General features: G+C 43.4%; 1 protein-coding gene across 1 annotated transcript; it reads right to left on the reverse strand.

Annotated features, from left to right (window-relative positions):
- Positions 1-484: 484 nt before the first annotated feature.
- Positions 485-16,493, reverse strand: PDCD2 (programmed cell death 2). Its single transcript, XM_060242674.1, has 6 exons — positions 16,033-16,493; positions 11,702-11,944; positions 7,297-7,449; positions 5,134-5,249; positions 4,311-4,427; positions 485-1,034 (listed from the first exon to the last, which is right to left on the reverse strand). The coding sequence occupies exons 1-6, from the start codon at positions 16,478-16,480 to the stop codon at positions 876-878; spliced, it is 1,236 nt and encodes a 411-aa protein (XP_060098657.1). The 5' UTR covers positions 16,481-16,493; the 3' UTR covers positions 485-875.
- Positions 16,494-18,746: the final 2,253 nt, after the last annotated feature.

The raw sequence follows: 18,746 nt of genomic DNA on the forward strand, positions 1-18,746 counted from the left end.
CAAATGAACCATGAACCAATACAAACAACCCTTTCCCCATTCCTTGTCCATTCCTATTAGCTACAGTACTGTTACTGCTGTTTCAGTGCCCTTGATACTCCTTACCCACCCTTCCCAGTTATTCTGAATCTATTTAACTGGCCGTCAGATTTTATCCTGGTTTTTATATCCCATTCTTGCCCCCTAGTCTAGAAATCTAAAGCAGGTAGATGTGTTTGCAGTATTTTGCTCTGATGTGGTACCACAGAAATCCTCAATTAAGTAGTTACAAGGGCACTCAGCTCTTAAGACAGTATATTCCTGTTATTTTAACCCTCAGTTTCTAGGCAAAATACATTCATGGCAAAGGTTTAGAGACTGTGTGATGTTATAGCTGACATGATATTCTGACTGCAGAACAGGAAGAAAATCAGTTTAGGACTACAGCTGACCAAATTTTTACTACTGTAGTACTAATTGAAATCATACAGCTTGATTCTGTCAGTGCATTCATAAGCCACTTCAGTTTAAGCATTTTTAATACCCAGATCTGCACAAGATACAAATATAGGTAAAAATTTACTGTTTTAAAACTTTAGAGAATGTTTTTATGCTATACAGAAAACAAAGCTCAGGTACATTTTTTTCAAACCATGAGTCTGTTGTAATTATGCTAATCTCACCTTGACAGTATTTTATTGAAGCATAAAAGCCTGCTTTTACAGCCATTGCACAATCTGCTAGTCACCCTACAGTAGAAATGTATGTTTATTCTGCCCATTACATTCCAATTTTAATGTAAATTTTCAAGAATAATACAGTTGTAGGCTTCTCTGGTAAGAGTTTTAATATACTGTTTTTAAAAAGGATCCAGTTGAAACAGACTTATGAAGAAATTAAACAGAGCTTGATATATCCTGTTTCCATATGAACTCTTCTGTATACTGGCTGCTCAAGTTACAGTTATCAGCACATGTGTAGATAACTACAGTTCCCCAGTCAATGCTTTCTCCAAGGCTATCAACTTTTAGATGATTCAGCAGTTGTGGCATAACCTTAGGAACAGAAGGAATAATATAAATTTAATTTCTGCCCCACCCATTTCACCATATTGGGCTCAGGATGGCGCACAACATTTCACCAATAGAGTAAAAACAGACAGTAAATATGAATAAAATAAGCAGTAAGTACATGCAATACATTCAGATTCCACTAAATGGTGCCACACATCTCTCCTGCAAGAAACTAGGGTGGCTAGTGACATCCTATTCAGTTGATTAAAAAGTTCTTGACCAGGGGATATGAAAATAAAAAAGGTGGGGGAAAGAAACCCAGGAAGCCACTGTCGCTGTCTTCAACCATATGCCCAATGGAACATCTCAGTCTTATGGGCCCTACAGAGCTGAGTCAAGTCCCACAGGGCTCAGATCTCACTAGGAAGAGAGTTCCACCACGCTAAGGCGGAAAAGGTCCTGCTGAGGACAGCTGGATGATTTTGGGACCAGGGACTCTGATGGATATATATAGCAAGAGATAGTCCCAGACTGTTTCAGGCTTTGAAGGTGAGTACCAAAACCTTGAACTTGATTTGGTATTCAATTTGGTGCCAGTGCAATTGACGGGGCACAGGTATATGTGCACTCATGGGGGATACCTGTAAGGAAATGTGCAGCTGCATTCTGAATCAGTTCAGTTTTCGTATATGCACTCCAGAAAAATCTTTATTTCATGTTGCATGATCATAACGTTCAACAAGAAATGTACAATCATACAATTAACAACAGATGTACAATCACTTGTTAAACTTACAGCATTTAACATATTTGATGGTTTGAAAAACAGCAGTTAAACTTGTTAAACTTTGTAAAATTGTACAATCACTTCTTGTTACTTACAGCATTTAACATATTTTGATGTTTTGAAAAACAGCAGTTAACCATGTTCCCATCTTTTACGGAAACCTAATAGTCTCCCCTCCAGTCTGACATTATAGAACCACCCATCTGTTCCCTCTTCTATGATTCTTTCATTGACAGATGTGGATGGTGTTTGTGAGATGATCAGAATTTTTAGTTGGAGTTTCACAGTTGTGGAATAAATTCAATAGCTTCAATTCCTCTTTGTTTTAGAAACTTGCAAGACTGGGCTTTAAAATAATGATTCTGGATAATTTTTGGGCTATGGGGTATTATTGATCAGAGGATAGGTTTGTGGCACTATGTTTTGGCTCAAGAAACTACAGAAAGTGGTTTTAAATTGTGAAAGGATCTTACTTCACTGTAAGCCAATTTGAGCTCTGAAAGAACAAAATAAAAACATTTTAAAATAAGCCAGGGTGCTGCCCCCCATTCCCAAATACTGTGTAACCCTATTTGACCCTTAGAAAGAATGCTATTGGCCTCTACCCTCTGATGCAGAAAGAGCTGCATCCTTCCTCCTCTCCCTTGGATTAGTCAAGTTCCTACTTCCTCTTATAACTGCCCCGTCCATTTCCCTCCCTCAGAGGCAAGATTTTCCCTCCATCTTTCTTTCCCTTTGCTGACTAAGCTGCCCTAGTAATATGTCTCCTTTGCTGAAGAACTCTGGCTGCCCCACCCTGTCATAGTATAACATTTTGGATATTACCTCAACCCAGTAATCTGAGGGAAGGATCGGGAGCTCCCTTTAACAGCATTTGAGATGTTTTTATATTCCAAATTAATTCAACATAGCGGGAAAAGGTCAGGTGAAATTGGATTGAAATTTCTGAGGTAAAATTGGTACATGCACAAACTTAGTTCTTATATTTCAGGCTAATGAGAGTTTCTTAAGCTATTTAGAGCTATTTAAAATCTTTTATGTTCAGAGGCTTTTGTTTCCATGTTTTCCCCAAGCACTCTGGCACACGTTGAGTGTCCTCTGACACTTTGGGTTTCCAGAAGGCTGGCACACTCTTTCCAGTACCCAAACTCCTCTTGAAACACTCATCTTGTGTTTTTAACTGACTCCTGAGGTTTCCAAGGGCATTTTCCAACCACACTCATCTCTGTACTTATCAGAACTCGGGAGGGAAATTCCTTCTCCCTCTAGAAGATCTATCCCCTTTCCTTGGCTTGAATGGGAGTCTCCATCTAACTACGCACTCATCCCTGCCAACTTTCCCTGGTTCTCCTGTCTGTGTTAAACTGCTCTCAGTCAGGGCTGAATTCCAAAACTGACAATACTCAACTCTTAGCTAGGGCTGAAGTCAAACTGTCAGTACCCAACTCAGTCAAGGAGAAATGTGACTCTCTCCTCAGCATGTAGCTCTCAAGACTTTCTCTGCTTAGTTGATACTAACCAATCAGATTGCTTGGAGCAGCCTGTCACTCAAAGATCTCTGTTTCTGTGAAGAATTAACACTTCACGCTCCTTTACTGTTTTTACAGCACTTCTAAGTTTTTTAAAAGTGTGGTCCATCACACATCCCTTCTGAGACCCCTTAAAAATGTCAGGAGGAGAACAAGAGATATTTGTCAGCTGTACTCTAACCAGGTATTCTCTGACCTGTTTCCTTGAAGAGGAATCACAGGGAAAGAACAGAATGTTTATTAAAGAACACTGATTAGCTAGAAATTATTTTCTTCTACTACTGTTTCTTCTGTGCTTATTTAAAGAAAAAGCTGGACAAAGCACCCTGCGTAGCACCCCTGATAGGCCAATATGAACAAGGATGGCACCATCATGTCTCGTAGCACTCTCCTCTGCAGCACCACACAGGGCACTCTCAGAGGCATCTCTCCACTGTCTGTGAACTAAAGTCATACAAAATTATTGCAGACATGAGGCAGCCCAGTACAGGGACCCTGGACATAGTAATGGATAGACAAAGCATCTGCACTGATACCAAACATCTCTGTCCACCCCACCCGGCCTGATAAATATCACTGTCTCAGACACTCCCAACCCAGTGAGTATGTAAAATGGCTTCATGAAAATGGCTTCCTGAAACCCCTGCCTTTGTCTCTGAAAAGGGTGGGCAACCTCACCTTGAGTTCTGCTAATACTCAAGGGCTTCCTCTCTAGCATAATCTCTTTAAGAGTTACCAAGACCACTTTAAGTACTGCTATGTCTGTCACTTATAGTCATTTTACTCAACTATTATCGTAATAGCCAAGACAATTTTTTTTTTTATAAATACACATTCATGTGGTCATCACATTCCAGGATATTCCCATTAAGAATCATCACACCTTTTGTGAGAACCCCTCCCAGCAAGACTCGCAATACTGGAATATAAACTGGAAAGAGGCGAGAAATAGTTTGTTTTGCAGTAGCAAGGGGCATGTGCACACAACCCAAATGTACATACCTGGAATTCAAATACTCTTTTAGCACCACATGCACAATTTGGGATGTCCATCTCAAGAGGAATATTTTTCCCTGAAATCCAGATGGGACCTTCCCCATCTCTGCAATATCTGATAATCTGAAATCCAAGTGAAATTAAAAGTTGTCAATTACATTATAAAGAAAAAAACATAAACCAGAGAAAGCAAGTTTCATTTTAGTGTCACTGAAATAAATGGTTTGTGTTTTTTATAACTGCCACAGGCAGATCGGATAGTATGGAATATAAACTTTAAGGAAACTCTGAGGCTGAGTCATTTACTAGTGAAGATGCCAAGTACAGTACAGCACCTGGAATGCACTGTGTGTCCCAGCATTAACCCACACAAAAATCCTTGAACCTCCACAGCAATCATGTAGCTGCTTACTTTGTCAACTTCAGAAATAATCTCTTCTAAATATAGCAAGAACTCAAATTCTTCTACTCTGACATGGTTTTTGTGGAAGTAAATAGTAATATTGCAGACCCCAGTTATCCTCAGGTAATCCAACACTGAATCCTTCACTATCAAGATCTCATTTGGACTCAATTTCTGAGTCCATGTTCATATCCAAATATATTAGTGTAATGAAGGCACTATGGCTGGAACCTAGGGGTTCTAAGAATATAAGAAGCCATGTTGGATTAGGCCAATGGCCCATCCAGTCCAACACTCTGTTTCACACAGTAGCCAAAAAAAAGAGCAAGATTCCCACCATCAATATAAAAAATAAGGTTTATACAACCGAGACATTAAATTTCACTGAAATACTTCAACTATTTTTTAAAAATGCAGTTTTAAAACCTGTTCTGGTTCCAAAGATGTTCTTTCTTTAAACTTTTGAAAAACCTTGTCTTCTTCCGTTTCATGCTTTGCCATTGCCTCTAACAAGTTTTCATCTAGGGATTCAACTGCTTCATCTAAAAATGCACACACAAAAGGTATATACAGCAGTTAATAACCAGTAATAACACACTGAATCCAAGGCTTTTGTGGATGGACTTGTCCTGTCCTCTGCCCTCTTCCACCAATCCCCTACAGGCACCACAACTAAAATCATATGTTTGACAGATGCACAACTAATACCAGATGCAGGTATGCTTTTTACTCCAAGCCCTCCTCCCACAGCCACTCAATCAAGATCTTGGTTTGAAGCAGAAAGCATATCTGGCAGGCTTCTTGCTCCAAACCAGACACATCACTTTCTACTGCAATCCACTGCTTATCTCAGCAGAAAGGCATGGAAAATGACCATCCTACCAACTACAGGAACCAGTGAGTACTTCAGCGCTGCCAAGGGAAGCTCTATGCTTTGGCAGGACCACTGGCCCTAGTTCCCTCTGAGGGCAAAGGCATGGTGGGCCAGCAGGGGTAGGGAAGCAGGATTTTTTTGCCCCAGACAAGTTCTCGATAGGTCCCCCTTTTGCCTCATAATCGGGGTGGAGAGCATTCCTGCTGGATTAATCCCAGCATGTGTACTCTCAGAAGCCCAAGGAATAGTTTCCCAAATGTAGAGCAATCTTTCCTTTCCAAGCATCCTCAGGGCAGTGAGAATGTGCCTGTTTGGCCTGTCAAACAGGTGCACTGTTGGGAGCCCTAGAATGCCTGGAAACGGGTTATTTTTGGCTTGCCCAAAGATAGCTGGGACTGTTCTCACCTTTGCAGCCAGCTGTGGGAATCTACAACACATTTTTGCAGGCCCCCACTTGTTTATTATAATCTACTGCTGATTTTCTTCACAGTTATCCCTTGTAACTATCATTTTACAGTAGGTGGGGCCACAACCTTGGATACACACAACATTACAAGTTCCTGTTAAGCAAGTATGCAGATACACAAGCAAACTGGCAGCTCTTTGGTGACCAAGGCTCTAAAAGGCTTGCACAGTAAATGACAACAAAAGAGAACAAATTATAATTAGGACTAACTAGATATAAAGAGCATATTAATTTTAGCACTTTTTGCACACAAGATCATTATCAGTATACAGGTGTGTGAAGTGCCATCAAGTCACAGCTGCCTTATGGCAACCCCATGGTGACTGAAATGCAGAGGTGGTTTGCCATAGCCTTCCCTTGCAAAGACTTCCTTGGTGGTCTCCCTTCCAGAACCAACACTACTTCGCTTAAATGATGAGGCTATACCAGTGATAGCAAAACTTGCTTAATGTTAAGAGCCACACAGAATAAACATCAGATGTTCGAAAGCCACAAAATACGAATGTTAGATGTTTGAGAGCCACGAGGGAGGGAGGGAGGGAGGGAGGGAGGGAGGGAGGGAAGGAAGGAAGGAAGGAAGGAAGGAAGGAAGGAAGGAAGGAAGGAAGGAAGGAAGGAAGGAAGGAAGGAAGGAAGGAAGGAAGGAAGGAAAACAACTTCAAATGCATTCTCCAAGCCACCAGCTGGCTTGGCTTGGAGAATGCATTTAAAGAAACAAATGCCTTCTCCAAGCCAGCCAATGAGGCAGTGGGGGCTTCAAGAGCCACACAATATGTGTGAAAGAACCACATGTGGTTCCCGAGCCATAGGCTGGCCACCCCTGGGCTATACCATACCATCTTCCCTCCTCATTAGTAGCATAAAAAGGTAAAATACTGGGTCGTTACCAACCCATGAAGTAACATCACATCAGGACGTTTTCTTGGCAGACTTTTACAGGGTGGTTTGCCATTGCCTCCCCACTTTACCCCCAACCAAGCTGGGTACTCATTTTACCAACCTCGGAAGGATGGAAGGCTGAGTCAACCTTGAGCTGGCTACCTGAATCCAGCTTCTGCCAGGATCAAACTCAGGTTGTGAGCAGAGCTTGGACTGCAGTACTGCAACTTATCACTTATGTATTAATACTGATGTATTATTAGGAAAACAAATGTAGCAGGATTCGTGTTTTAATTTCAATAAATTAAAGGATGCCAAACTCATTAATTTGAGAACCAAAGCAGGCTTATGGAAACACATTTCTACTTACATGTACTATCTGCACATGATGGACCTTTATTTTTCTGTAGATCTTTCTGTTCTGTTTCACCAACACTGGATGATTCCATTTCTTCAGGCTCTATTACAATTTCATATTCAGGGAAAAGAAATTTATGATCTGAAATAGCAATATCCATCTGATCTATAAAACAGAAACAAACATGGTTCCAGTTATTCTTCCACATTCACATTCCATATTCACATTATTTCATCATGTTTTGTAAACTGGTTGGTTTGTAAACACTCAATATAAACAGGAACAGTGCAGAAAATAAAAATAAGCTTCAGAATAAATACTGGACATTGTTTTGCTTTTATAACCAGCTATTACTTCCAAGTCAACCAATATTCTTCTAACCTATCTGAACTCACAGAAAATAGCGAACATATTTGCATCATTTATGTAGATTAGAAATTGAAAAATTTCTTCACAGTTGCTAATATGGATATTTTATGTGATACAGCTTCACGTTAGCCCCAATTTTCATGGGTATTGAGGTTGGCCTGTCACATCCTTCAAAACAATGTGCTGGAAAAATTAGTTTTTAACTAGAAATATTAGCAGATTCTATTCTTTAACATACGAGTCACATCTCAGTTAATTTCATCAAACTATGCTAGACTTTTAGGATATGAGTGATATTAGAACTCTGCAGTGACACTATTCCTTTCTCTGTCTGAACAGTCGGGGTGAGATGCATAGCTTCTGAAAACACACCCTTCCAGGATTCACCCTGATAGCTGACTTTAGATCTGATTAGAGTGCAAACAATATAAATCCGAGCAGAGGCAGATTTACTGTGAAACTAATGAAGTTTAAGCTTCAAGGCTCCTAATCCCAGAGAGCCCCTGAAGCAACTTTTTTAATGAGTAAATTTTCCAACAGGAATTAATGGAGTTTTAAAAATTATTATTAAAATAATGTTATTTTAGTGATAGAATCATATGCCAATGGGTTGAAGTACTTAATATTGACCTTAGAATGGAGCATGCTCACTGTTGAAGCTTCCCCTAACGCGGGCTAGTTGTTCCCAGCGGCCTAGCAGTTCAGCCTGGCCCAGGAAGAAGGATGGGGAAAGGCGTGCACAGATCTTGTTGTTTCAAGGCCTGCTTTGAATTCTTGCAGGTAAATGTTGGTAATGTGTACAATTATTAGGGATCTTTAAAAACAAAGGTGAAATGAGATTCAGGATCCAAGTGAGAAGAACTGCAGCCTCCCAGATACAGCCTGGAAATCTCATCTGCTGTTTCAGTATTGCGAGCATTAACCTCATGAAGATGGGGAATTTTAAAAACAAAGGACAATCTAGATTTTCCCTAAAGGGCTTAAGTATATAGCTACATGGACTGCACAGTATGAAGCAGTCCAGGCAATTAAAAATGGATATACAGGTATTTTACAAAGTCTCAAACATATTTTTAAAGACCCAAACCTAAATGTAAAGATGCAAAGATGCAAGTTGGTAAAGCTGGAATATGCTATTTTAACAGTTGTTTGGGAAGAAGTTCTTAAGCATTTCAACAAAACAAGTAAGAAACTCCAAACCCCTAGTTTTGATGTATTTGAAGGTTATCTTCTCCTTCAGTGGGGGAGGCATCCAAACTGGTCACGCCTCCTCTCGCTCCAGGCAGAGCTATGCAAATTGGTATATGCCTTCCAGGACCTAGAGAGGGAGTCCTTCCAGTTTCAATAGCCCTGCCGCTCCAGGAGGTTGTTAGAGCCTAGCTCCACTCCACACACGTTTTAAAAAAGAAAAGATGAGAGAAAGAGACAGACGCAGAAGAAAATATAATTTTGCAATGGAAGTGAGCACTTCAAAAGGGATCCCAGAACCGGAGTCCTCTGAAGGTAGGCCTTACTTGTCTGAGGTCTTGGACAAAGGGGAAGCACCAAGAGCGCCCACCATTTTGGAAGTTCCACTCAGGCAGGCAGGAGTTTCAGAAACAGCACGTTTCTACCAGGCAAGAGCCACCTCTGGGGCATGGACAATATCACAGGCAGGTCCAGAGGTCTCCGGTTGGCCACAACACGAAGGGGGTGAGAGCCACTACTCTGAGACAGACTGTGTTTTCCATCCAGTCCCTGCTGCTCCTAACAGCTCTCTGGTATCTTCCAGAGGTGAGTTGGTCAGTTTCTCTGCAGCCACGGGTACCTTTCTTTCCCCTGTAGGTCAGGACCCCAGACTCCTCAGCTGCCCCCCAGGAGGTGCCATATTGAGCCGCAGCAGTCATTAGCAGCCTATACAGCCACTGCAGAATCAAATACGGCAATGCTACAAGTTTTTCCCGCTTTCTCTGGGCAGCCCCTGGTCGACTAGGCATCCAATGCTTGGGGGATGGCCTGGTTTCCCCCACTCCTTCAAGTTGCTCCAATGGCCCCTGCATAACAGCAGATCGACCACCCAGGGCAAGAAAGAGCCAAATTGTTACAGAGCAGAAGGAGGCGTTCTCCCAGTGCAGATTCTAGTGGCTCCAGGCGCCCCAAAAGGAACAGACTATCCCCCTCATCGGGATCTATAGACTCAGAACCATCTTCTGAACGAAAACATCCCAAGAGCACAAGGGGTAGAAAGAGAAGAAGGGCATCAGAAAGAAGTACTCCTGTGAGGGAGGTGACTCACCCACGGGACCTTCCACATAAGACGCCCAGGGGTCAGAGGAAGACTTCAGAGGAAGAGCTCACCTCAGACATAGAGGGCAACAAATCCATTGTATCCTCAGCAGCCATTACCTCAGACAAAGAAGAGGGAGAATGGTCTGGGGAAGATTCAGACTCAAAAGAGCGCTCCACTAGACTTCAACCAGAACATTATCAAAGGTTACTCAAGAAGGTGGTGTCAGCTCTAAATTATGAGATGGATACAGGAGAGGATGAAAAGACTTCCAAGTTTTTGATCGGCTAGGCTATTTTATGTCTGGAAGGACTCCCTCTCTAGGTCCCGGAAGGCATATACAAATTTGCATAGCCCTGCCTGGAGCGAGAGGAGGCGTGACCAGTTTGGATGCCTTCGCCCCACTGAAGAGAAGAAACCTTCAGGTAAATCCCATGTTTTGTTCTGCTATTATCGTTACTTTTGTTTGTTAAAGAACTCTGAGAAAATTCAGCTGATTGGATTGCACACTGTGAATCAGAAGCAAAAGGTTTGCATGAAGATATCACTTCAAGTTGATGCTTCCAAACGCATTCCTAGAAAGAAATTTTCAGATGGAACAAGTTGTAGGGCTTCTTTGAAAGGAGCTGACAAATTTAGGATAGAAGTTCTAAATCAACTCTATGACCACTTGGTAATCCAGTTAGGCAAGAGGATTGACTCATATGAGCAGACTGCAAAAAAGTTCCAGTTCCTCTCAGAATTGGTGAACAATTCTGAAATTGATGAGGACAATATTAAGTTTATAATATCACATTACAAAGATGATGTTGACCACAAATTAGTAAATGAGCGTTACCAGTTCAAAGAATAATTACACCTTAGGAAATCCCAGAACACAGAAGAAAACACACCATCTAAAATGCAATGTGCAGAAGTTCTTCAGCTTATTTGTGAGCAACACCTGATTGAAGTGTTCCCTAGTATTACTACTGTGCTTAAGCTGCACTATCACAAGCTGTGAAGCAGAATGGAATTTCTTAAAGCTTTCCTTTATAAAAAACAAATTTCAGTCCACCATGACCAAAGAGCGCTTAAATGCTATATGCATATTGTCTGTAGAAAGTGACATTGCAAGGAAGCTCTCATATGATAAAACTGTATGTGAATATGTTGCTAGAAAAAACAGAAGAATGTTTTGTAAAATGTGCTTCATGTAGTATGTATTTTATAAGTGTCTAAAATAAAAGATTATTTGCTGTTTTAGTCTTTCTATTATGCATCATGCATGTATACAACGTTTCCCTAATTTTCATCCCCCATAACTCAGAAACTATAAAGCATAGCCTAGGAAATTTTTATTCACACAAAGTCACACAAGTGACTTTGACATGTGAGATAACCCAGTACAGCAATTTTAATCAAAATTTGAGATGCAATGGTGATCTGCCATGGAACAGCCCCACTGAAGAAGATAACAGTGGTTACCCAGACCTTGTTGCTGGTGGGAAGGGGCTCATGTATAGCCCATTTTCAAGGGCTCCACCCCACCACCCTATTCTTTGCCATTTGGGCCTTGAGGTCCTTGCAAGGGCAGCAAGGCCCTTTGGACCTTGTTTGATGTTACCCTATTGTTGCTGGTTGAGAAGGGGCCCCCATAACAGTTCAAGATTCAGGGCCCCAAAAATGTAGACTTGCCCCTGAATACAAGGATGGACTGACCTATGTACTCTTTTAAGCATCATTTTGGAAGCATTACTTTTCTAGATTTGTATGAATTTCTGAAGTTTCAAGATCACTCACCTGACTGTGCACAAGACAGTTTGTGTCCTGCTTTCCAATCCCTAACCTGATGGTCTTTGCTACAGTAATAAGCTTTGTGACATTTAGAACACACTTTGGGACCCAAGCACCCACAGACTTTGCACAGTTTTGTCCCACACTTCAACTGCAGAATTGCTCCAGGCAACTCTTCCAGGGGTGGCTCTTCAGGTGGAGGCTCATAAGAATAAGTATCATTCTTCCTTGGTAACTGATTCCTAAAAACTTGGAAGAGAAAAAAAAACTCATAGTGAGTAACCTGAAAAGAGTATAGCAGTTTTTTATTTATATTTACATCTTTTTGTCCATGATGTGACTTATTATAAAGTGCGTTATCACAACATGCTTTAATCTTTTCTTGAAGGAAGATCCCCTAATCCAGTGTTTCCCAAAGTGGGCGATATTGCCGCCTGGCGGGCGCTGGAACAATCCAGGGGGCGGTAGTTGCCTTGGGTGCAACTGGGGGGGGGTGAATAAAAATAAGGGGGCGGTGGAAGTATAAAGGAAGAAGAGAAGAGAAGAGAAGAGAAGAGAAGAGAAGAGAAGAGAAGAGAAGAGAAGAGAAGAGAAGAGAAGAGAAGAGAAGAGAAGAGAAGAGAAGAGAAGAGAAGAGGGTGGTAGGTGTCAAAACATCACGTTTCTGGGTCCAGAATTTCTAATTTAGAGAAAAATTCCAATTAACAAAAATAGAGGGTTCCTTTTTGCCAGCTACTTAGTGTGAATTCACCCAATTAGACTAGTAATGAGGACCAGAACTCCATCCAATTAAAATATAAGAAGTATGAAGTTTATTTCCAATCCAATGACACCTTTATTGGCATAACAAAAAGAGATATACGGAGACTTGTCAACAAAACAACAATCAGATATGTCTGCTCAAAGCATAAAAGGCTAAACTAAGATTAAGATCACAATAAAACCTGCTTAGAATAATTTTTGACAATTTCAGCCAAGAATTTGGCAACAGCTATTGTGTTATCGATTATGTCATTTAATAGGAAACGGCAATCAATCCTATTTTCTTGAATGTAGGACAGTAAGGAAAGACTATCTAACAGAACCTTCTGGAGATTAGTATACAGTTGGCAGTTCAATAACATATGCTGGATGGAATCCGGCGAGCTTGACCCTCATAGACAATGTCTCTCGCTAAAAGGGACTTGAAGAAATCTCCCATAGAGAATATTAGAGGGAAATGCATTCATCCTAGCCAGTATGAAAGTTCTCCGATGTTGCAGATTATCTAGTTCAGATAAATATTTGGCCATTTTCCTGGCCGTCTGATCAAGTCCAAGTGAGGCAGGAGAGCAGGTATAAAATTGGACAGGACACAGTTTGAGATTCTAGATCTAAAATTCTGTTTGATAAATCTAAAATTATAAGATTCATCAGATGAATATAGATCGTCAATTGAAATTACCATGTGTTTGAGCTTCGACATGATTCCATCTTGCCAAGCAGCATTATAAGAAAGCCTCCGAAGAGCACCCCATTTTACTGCTGCCTGCTGCTTTCGAGTTAAAAGTGGCTGGATAGCGGCACCTTTCCATTGCACTCTTTGGAGGCTTCCTTTGAAGGCTCTGACAAGCACAGACGTTTGCCAAGCGGCATTGTGGCAGCACTTGTGTGCACCACCCAGGGCTCTGGGCTTGCCTGCTGGCTGGCATGATGACATCATCACCAGCATGCGAAGAATATCCCCCTTTAGGGGCACACGGGGGGGGGGGCGTGGGGTTCTGCCTAGGGTGGTAGAACCCCTAGCGCCAGCACTGGTCTTCTGTTCCTCTTCTTGAGTTTTGATATTTTACTAAACCACTTATATCCCTGACTGGCTGTCAAATTGCTAGAATTGTGCAACCAATCATTAGTACAAAACAACCAATTTAGCTTGGCCCATCTAGATCTTCTCCTGTCAAATACCTGTCAAACTAGATGGCCTCCTGTCCCTGTCAGTTGGAATTGAAATTGCAAAAATTCTCTGTGAATGTGAATGTTACCATAGTTGATTTTAGAATTTCATGCTTCATAATGTATTTTTTAGAACATCTTTGTTTACTCTGTGTACAAATATGTCACTGCATCTTTTAGTCCACGTCTTGAAGGTAGATTTCCAGGGGGGCGCTAAGTAATTTTTTTTCTGAAAAGGGGGCATTAGGCCAAATAAATTTGGGAACCTCTGCCCTAATCCCAAAGTTTCCTAGCTCCATAGGGAGACAGGGGCAGAATATCTGATACTTCTTAAACATTCATAAATGTAACAATCTTTGTGAGAAAGTGTGCTTTCCAATATTCACTATACACAGCTGAAGTGTAAAGCTAAGTTGTTATATGATCCTGATGTTTCTGCTTGCATCATCATTTGTTTTAGTATATATATGAACAGGCCCGTAGCCACGGGAAGGGGGGCCTCACAGGGTCCTACCCCCTGACTCACCTCCAAGGCCCCCCAAACTTCCAGCCAACCCTTGCCCCTGACCTCTCAAACAAAATTTTTGCCACAGCACCTTGCGACTGCCACCAAGCCTTGTGCCGCTCTCTTACTCTGCCCGCTGCCCTGGCCTGAGCCTCCTCACTTGGCTGCCACCACTACCATCATTGATTCGTCAAATTTTGCGTTGCCAGCCACCCTTTCTGGGGTTTTTTTCTGTTGCCACCCTGTCCCAGCAAGTCTCACGCTGCTGGCCACCCTCTCCCACCCTGAATCAGCCCCTCTCATAGGCCCAAGGCCGCCACCCCCGCCAAGCCTCACACTGCCACCTGCCACACTCTGGGGTTTTTTTAGCAGCCCGCAAGCACCCTGCCCCGGCAAGGAGTCGGTGCAGAGGTTAGTCCAGTGCACATCAGTGGTGCTCAAAGGCAAAGGTTCTGGCTCACAGCCTGTCCAAGCCAGCACAGCAGCAGGGGCGGGGGGGGGGGGGGGGTAAAGAAGCAAAATTACCGGCATTGGAGCAACCCACCTCCTCCTCTACCACTGCCAGCTCCTCCTTCTCAGGAACCAGCCTCTTGCTGGCTGCCCATAGCCTGAGCCCACTCAGCAGCCCAGCGCCCAACCCCACCTCCTCTTCATTGGTGGGTCAGGTGCATGTGCACGACGTGGGTCCCCTCTTCACCTTTGGTCAGCTGTTCCTCTTTCTTGCCTCGGCCTTCCTCTCCTTTCCTCTGCCTTCTTTTCTTTCTCTCTCTTACTTCCTTCTCCCTCTCCCTCTCATTTACTATTGCTTTTTTACTTTCCTCACCTTCCCACCACCTCTCTTTCTCCTTTTCTCTGTCACATTTTCTCTTCCTTTTAAACTTTCTTCTTCACTTTTTTCTCCCTCCTCTTCTAAAAATTCTACTCTTTTCCCAGCAGGTTATAACTCTAGTTGTAAAGACTACATATGGGCAGCCCAAGAACTCACTTCTTCACAGAGCAGCCTGTCTTTCATTCTTGATGTATTTCTCCTGTTTTTCCTGCAACAAACTGCAACCCCCAAATTTAATTTAATTAACTTTAATTAGCTCCTTAAAATGTATATTTGGTTTTGAGAGGCAGCGTGATAGAGTGGTTAGAGTATGAGACTGGGAACAAGAAGGGCCCAGAGTTAGTTTGTGTGTTTTCTCTAAAAAGTCACCAGCCACTTATAAAGCTCTGTGGGTGACCCTGGGCCAGTCACTTTCTCAGATTAAGCTACAGGACTGTGGTGTGAAAAGGGAGTGGGGGCGGGATGTGACAAATAGACCAAGCACCACACATTGGGAACAGTGTTCCCTCTATGTTGAGCTAGTGTAAGATAGCTCATAGTTTTTTAGTCTCCAGCTCAGACATTTTTGTTTTAGCTCAAGAAAAATGGCCCCGGAGCCAACTAATTTATGCAGTAGCCAAATCACTCACTCACAACTGTAATGCCAGTAGGTAGAACTTTTGCTCACAAGACTCCACAGCCGAGAGCAGGGGTGGCCAAACTGCAGCTCTGGAGCCACATGTAGCTTTTTCACACATATTGTATGGCTTTCAAAGCCCCCACCATCCCATTGGCCATCTTGGAGAAGGTGTTTAAAGTTGCTTTCTTTCCACCTCATTCTCCCCATCCATTTGGTTGCCTGCCTTCCATTATGTCTTGCGGCTCTCAAACATCTGAGGGTTATTCTATGTGGCTCGTTTGTTAAGCACGTTTGGTCACCCCTGGCTTAGAGGGAACAATTTGGGACACCCTTAATCAGGTTGCTTTCAAGTGTGTGTTACTTTCAGCCACTAGCCACGCGGCTCCAGGACTCGAGCCAATCGCAGCGCCTATGCCTTCCTCCTTTGCAGGGCTTGCAAGCTTCCTCCTTACCTCTCAGACTGCCCGGGGCGGCTCCGGCGGGGCGGTAGCAGGCGGGCTGGCGACAGGCGAAAAGGAAGAGGCTCCTGTGGAAGGCGTCAGGTCGGTCGGGCAGAGGGGCGTAGAGCTGCAGGAGGAAGGCGCAAGGCTGCCCGCAAACGCCGCACCGCAGCTCGGATGGGCCGGGCAGGCCACTTTCGCCCAGCCAAGCCGGCCTCCCGCCGACTTTGGAGGGGAACTGCTCCCGACGCAGCCCCCAAGGATCCACCGCCTCTTCAGCGAAACCCAGCTCTACCCCCCGCGAGCCCATGGCCTGCTGTCGGGTTGGGTTTGCCGGGAAAGCTGTCGCTCCGACGGTCTGGGCGGCTTCTAGGTGACGCTCTTTCTGCGCGGCTCGGGGGAGCAGCAGCGCCTCTCTTGGCTTGGCGCGTATTGTCTGCCCCATGGAAATGAGTAGCATTCCCTAGCAGCTCGGACCGCTTGAACAAACCCTGAAACGGTTATCTATACATCAAGAATGCAATGGGCCCGCTCTGTGTTAATAACGCCTGCAAAGTTCTTGCATAGCCGGATGAAATTTCGGCCTCCAAGAAAGCAGATGGCTGTGCAGAGGCAGAGAAGATGGAGGAAAAAAGGATTTTGTCAAATCTCACTTGCCTTGTAGAAATCAGAGAGGAAAAGATGTTTGATTTTTTTTTTTAAGAAATCCCCTTTTTATAACATAAAAGTACTGGAGCAAAGTTTGAGTCTAGTAGCACCTTCCAAACCAAGGAAGCTTAATTCTGGGGATAAGCTTTCGAGTGCATGCACCCACTTCACTTACTGCCGCCAAATCATAGACACAAACAACAATTTCATTAGCAAAACCCAGCACCTCGTTATGTTTTCTTCATCATTTATATCTGCAGCTTTGCTAAATTAATGGGTAGCATCCTACCTAAGGCTTTAGTCTTTGCTTTAGGTAAGGCAGAGGCTAGTAGTTACATGCTATGTTAGGTTGCCAGTGTCAACTGTGATGGCTCGTAGTGATAACACTCTGAAAACTACAGGGAGTTGTATTTCAAAGATCCAACCGCAAATCCTTTGTTTCAAAGCCTTTCAGAGTCCTAACCAATTTCAGCCATGACTTTTCTTGTTCTCCGAGGAAAAAGGATCTCTTAACCCTTGTAGTTTCACTTTCCACCATGAATCAAGTATTTTTACTTATTTTGGTAGTTTTATATTCCAGCCTTTGCCATAAGGGGCTCAGGGCAGATTTCAGACATAATAAAAACAGTTAAAATCCAACAAAATAATATACAATCAAAACAGCACAGCTCAATAAAATATAACGTAGAGGGGGCACATTTTGCAGATTAAAACACAAATATTGGCCCAAATACAATAGTCCAGATGGTGTGTCATTGTAGGGGAGGACAATGGATGGTATAGGCCAGTGTTTCCCATTCGCAGGGTTGTGACCTGGCACTGGGCGTAGGCTTGCCAATCCCCAGGCCCTAGCGGGGGTTCTTCTGCTTTCCCAAACTCCTTACCGCCCCCAGTCAGCTGGCTGGTGGGGGGAAGCCCCACCCCCAGAGGACCATGTGCCTTTGGAGGCTTCAGTCTCCGATTGAAAGGCTTCCTCTTGGGATGGTGTGTCTGTGTTATTCTGAAGAAGTTAGCAGCAACTCGTGAGTAGAGATGCTTCAGAGTCGCCAGAAACGGAGTGGGGGGGGGGGAGGGAAACGCTTGCTGAGCACTTCATTATTCCCTATGTGGAGATCAATTCTCATAGGGTATAATGGGGAATTGATCTGGAGGTTTCGGGGGCTCTGGGGGAGCTGTTTTTTGAGGTAGAAGCACCAAATTTTCAGTATAGTATCTAGTGCCTCTCCCCAAAGTACCCCCCAAGTTTCAAAACGATTGGACCAGGGGGTCCAATTCTATGAGCCCCAAAAGAAGGTGCCCCTATCCTTCATTATTTCCTATGGAAGGAAGACATTTTAAAAGGTGTGCTGTCCCTTTAAATGTGATGTCCAGAACTCCCTTGGAGTTCAATTATGCTTGCCACACCCTTGTTCCTGGCTCCGCCCCCAAAGTCTCCTGGCTCTACCCCCAAATCCCCAGATATTTCTTGAATTGGACTTGGCAACCCTAACTGGGCCACAGAAACCTCAATACTGGGCCGCAAGAAAAGCCAAAGCCAGCCCCGCCTCCAGCAAAGCATGAGCTCTCTGCTTCCTTCCTTCCCCCATCTCTGCGTTGTGCAGAGAAAAGCTAGCCTTGAAGACTGACACAGGCTGCAAAGCCTGAGCTCCGTTTGGCTTCCTTCCATCCCCCAATGTCTCTGTGTTGTGCAGAGAAAAGCTAGGCTTGAAGACTAACCTTTAAAGCCCTATATGGTCTGGGAGCTGCCTACCTGAGGGACCATCTCTCCCCACACGTTCCCCAGAGAGTACTGAGGTCTGGGACTCAAAATCTTCTCACCATCCCCGGGCCCAAGGAAGTGCGTCTCAAAACAACTAGAGACAGGGCCTTTTCCACAATGGCCCCTATGTGGTGGAACCAGCTACCGGAAGAGGTGAGGGCCCTGCGGGATCTTACTCAGTTCCGCAGGGCCTGTAAGACGACCCTCTTCTGGTTAGCCTACGCCTGACTGGACAAATGTAGCTTTCTAGATTTTTGTGATTATACTGTATAGCTTCAATGTAAAAATTTTAAGGTTTTTAGGTTTTTAAATGCTTGAT

This window comes from Heteronotia binoei, chromosome 1 (assembly GCF_032191835.1).
Source record: "Heteronotia binoei isolate CCM8104 ecotype False Entrance Well chromosome 1, APGP_CSIRO_Hbin_v1, whole genome shotgun sequence".
Taxonomy (NCBI): Eukaryota; Metazoa; Chordata; class Lepidosauria; order Squamata; family Gekkonidae; genus Heteronotia; species Heteronotia binoei.

Coding starts and splice junctions, on each gene's coding strand:
- PDCD2 (XM_060242674.1), bottom strand. CDS start 16,480: ATGCTACTCATTTCCATGGGGCAGACAATACGCGCCAAGCCAAGAGAG. Junction 11,945..16,032: donor CGCCCCGGGCAGTCTGAGAG/GTAAGGAGGAAG, acceptor TTCTCTTCCAAG/TTTTTAGGAATCAGTTACCA. Junction 4,428..5,133: donor CATCTTTGGAACCAGAACAG/GTTTTAAAACTG, acceptor CTTGGATTTCAG/ATTATCAGATATTGCAGAGA.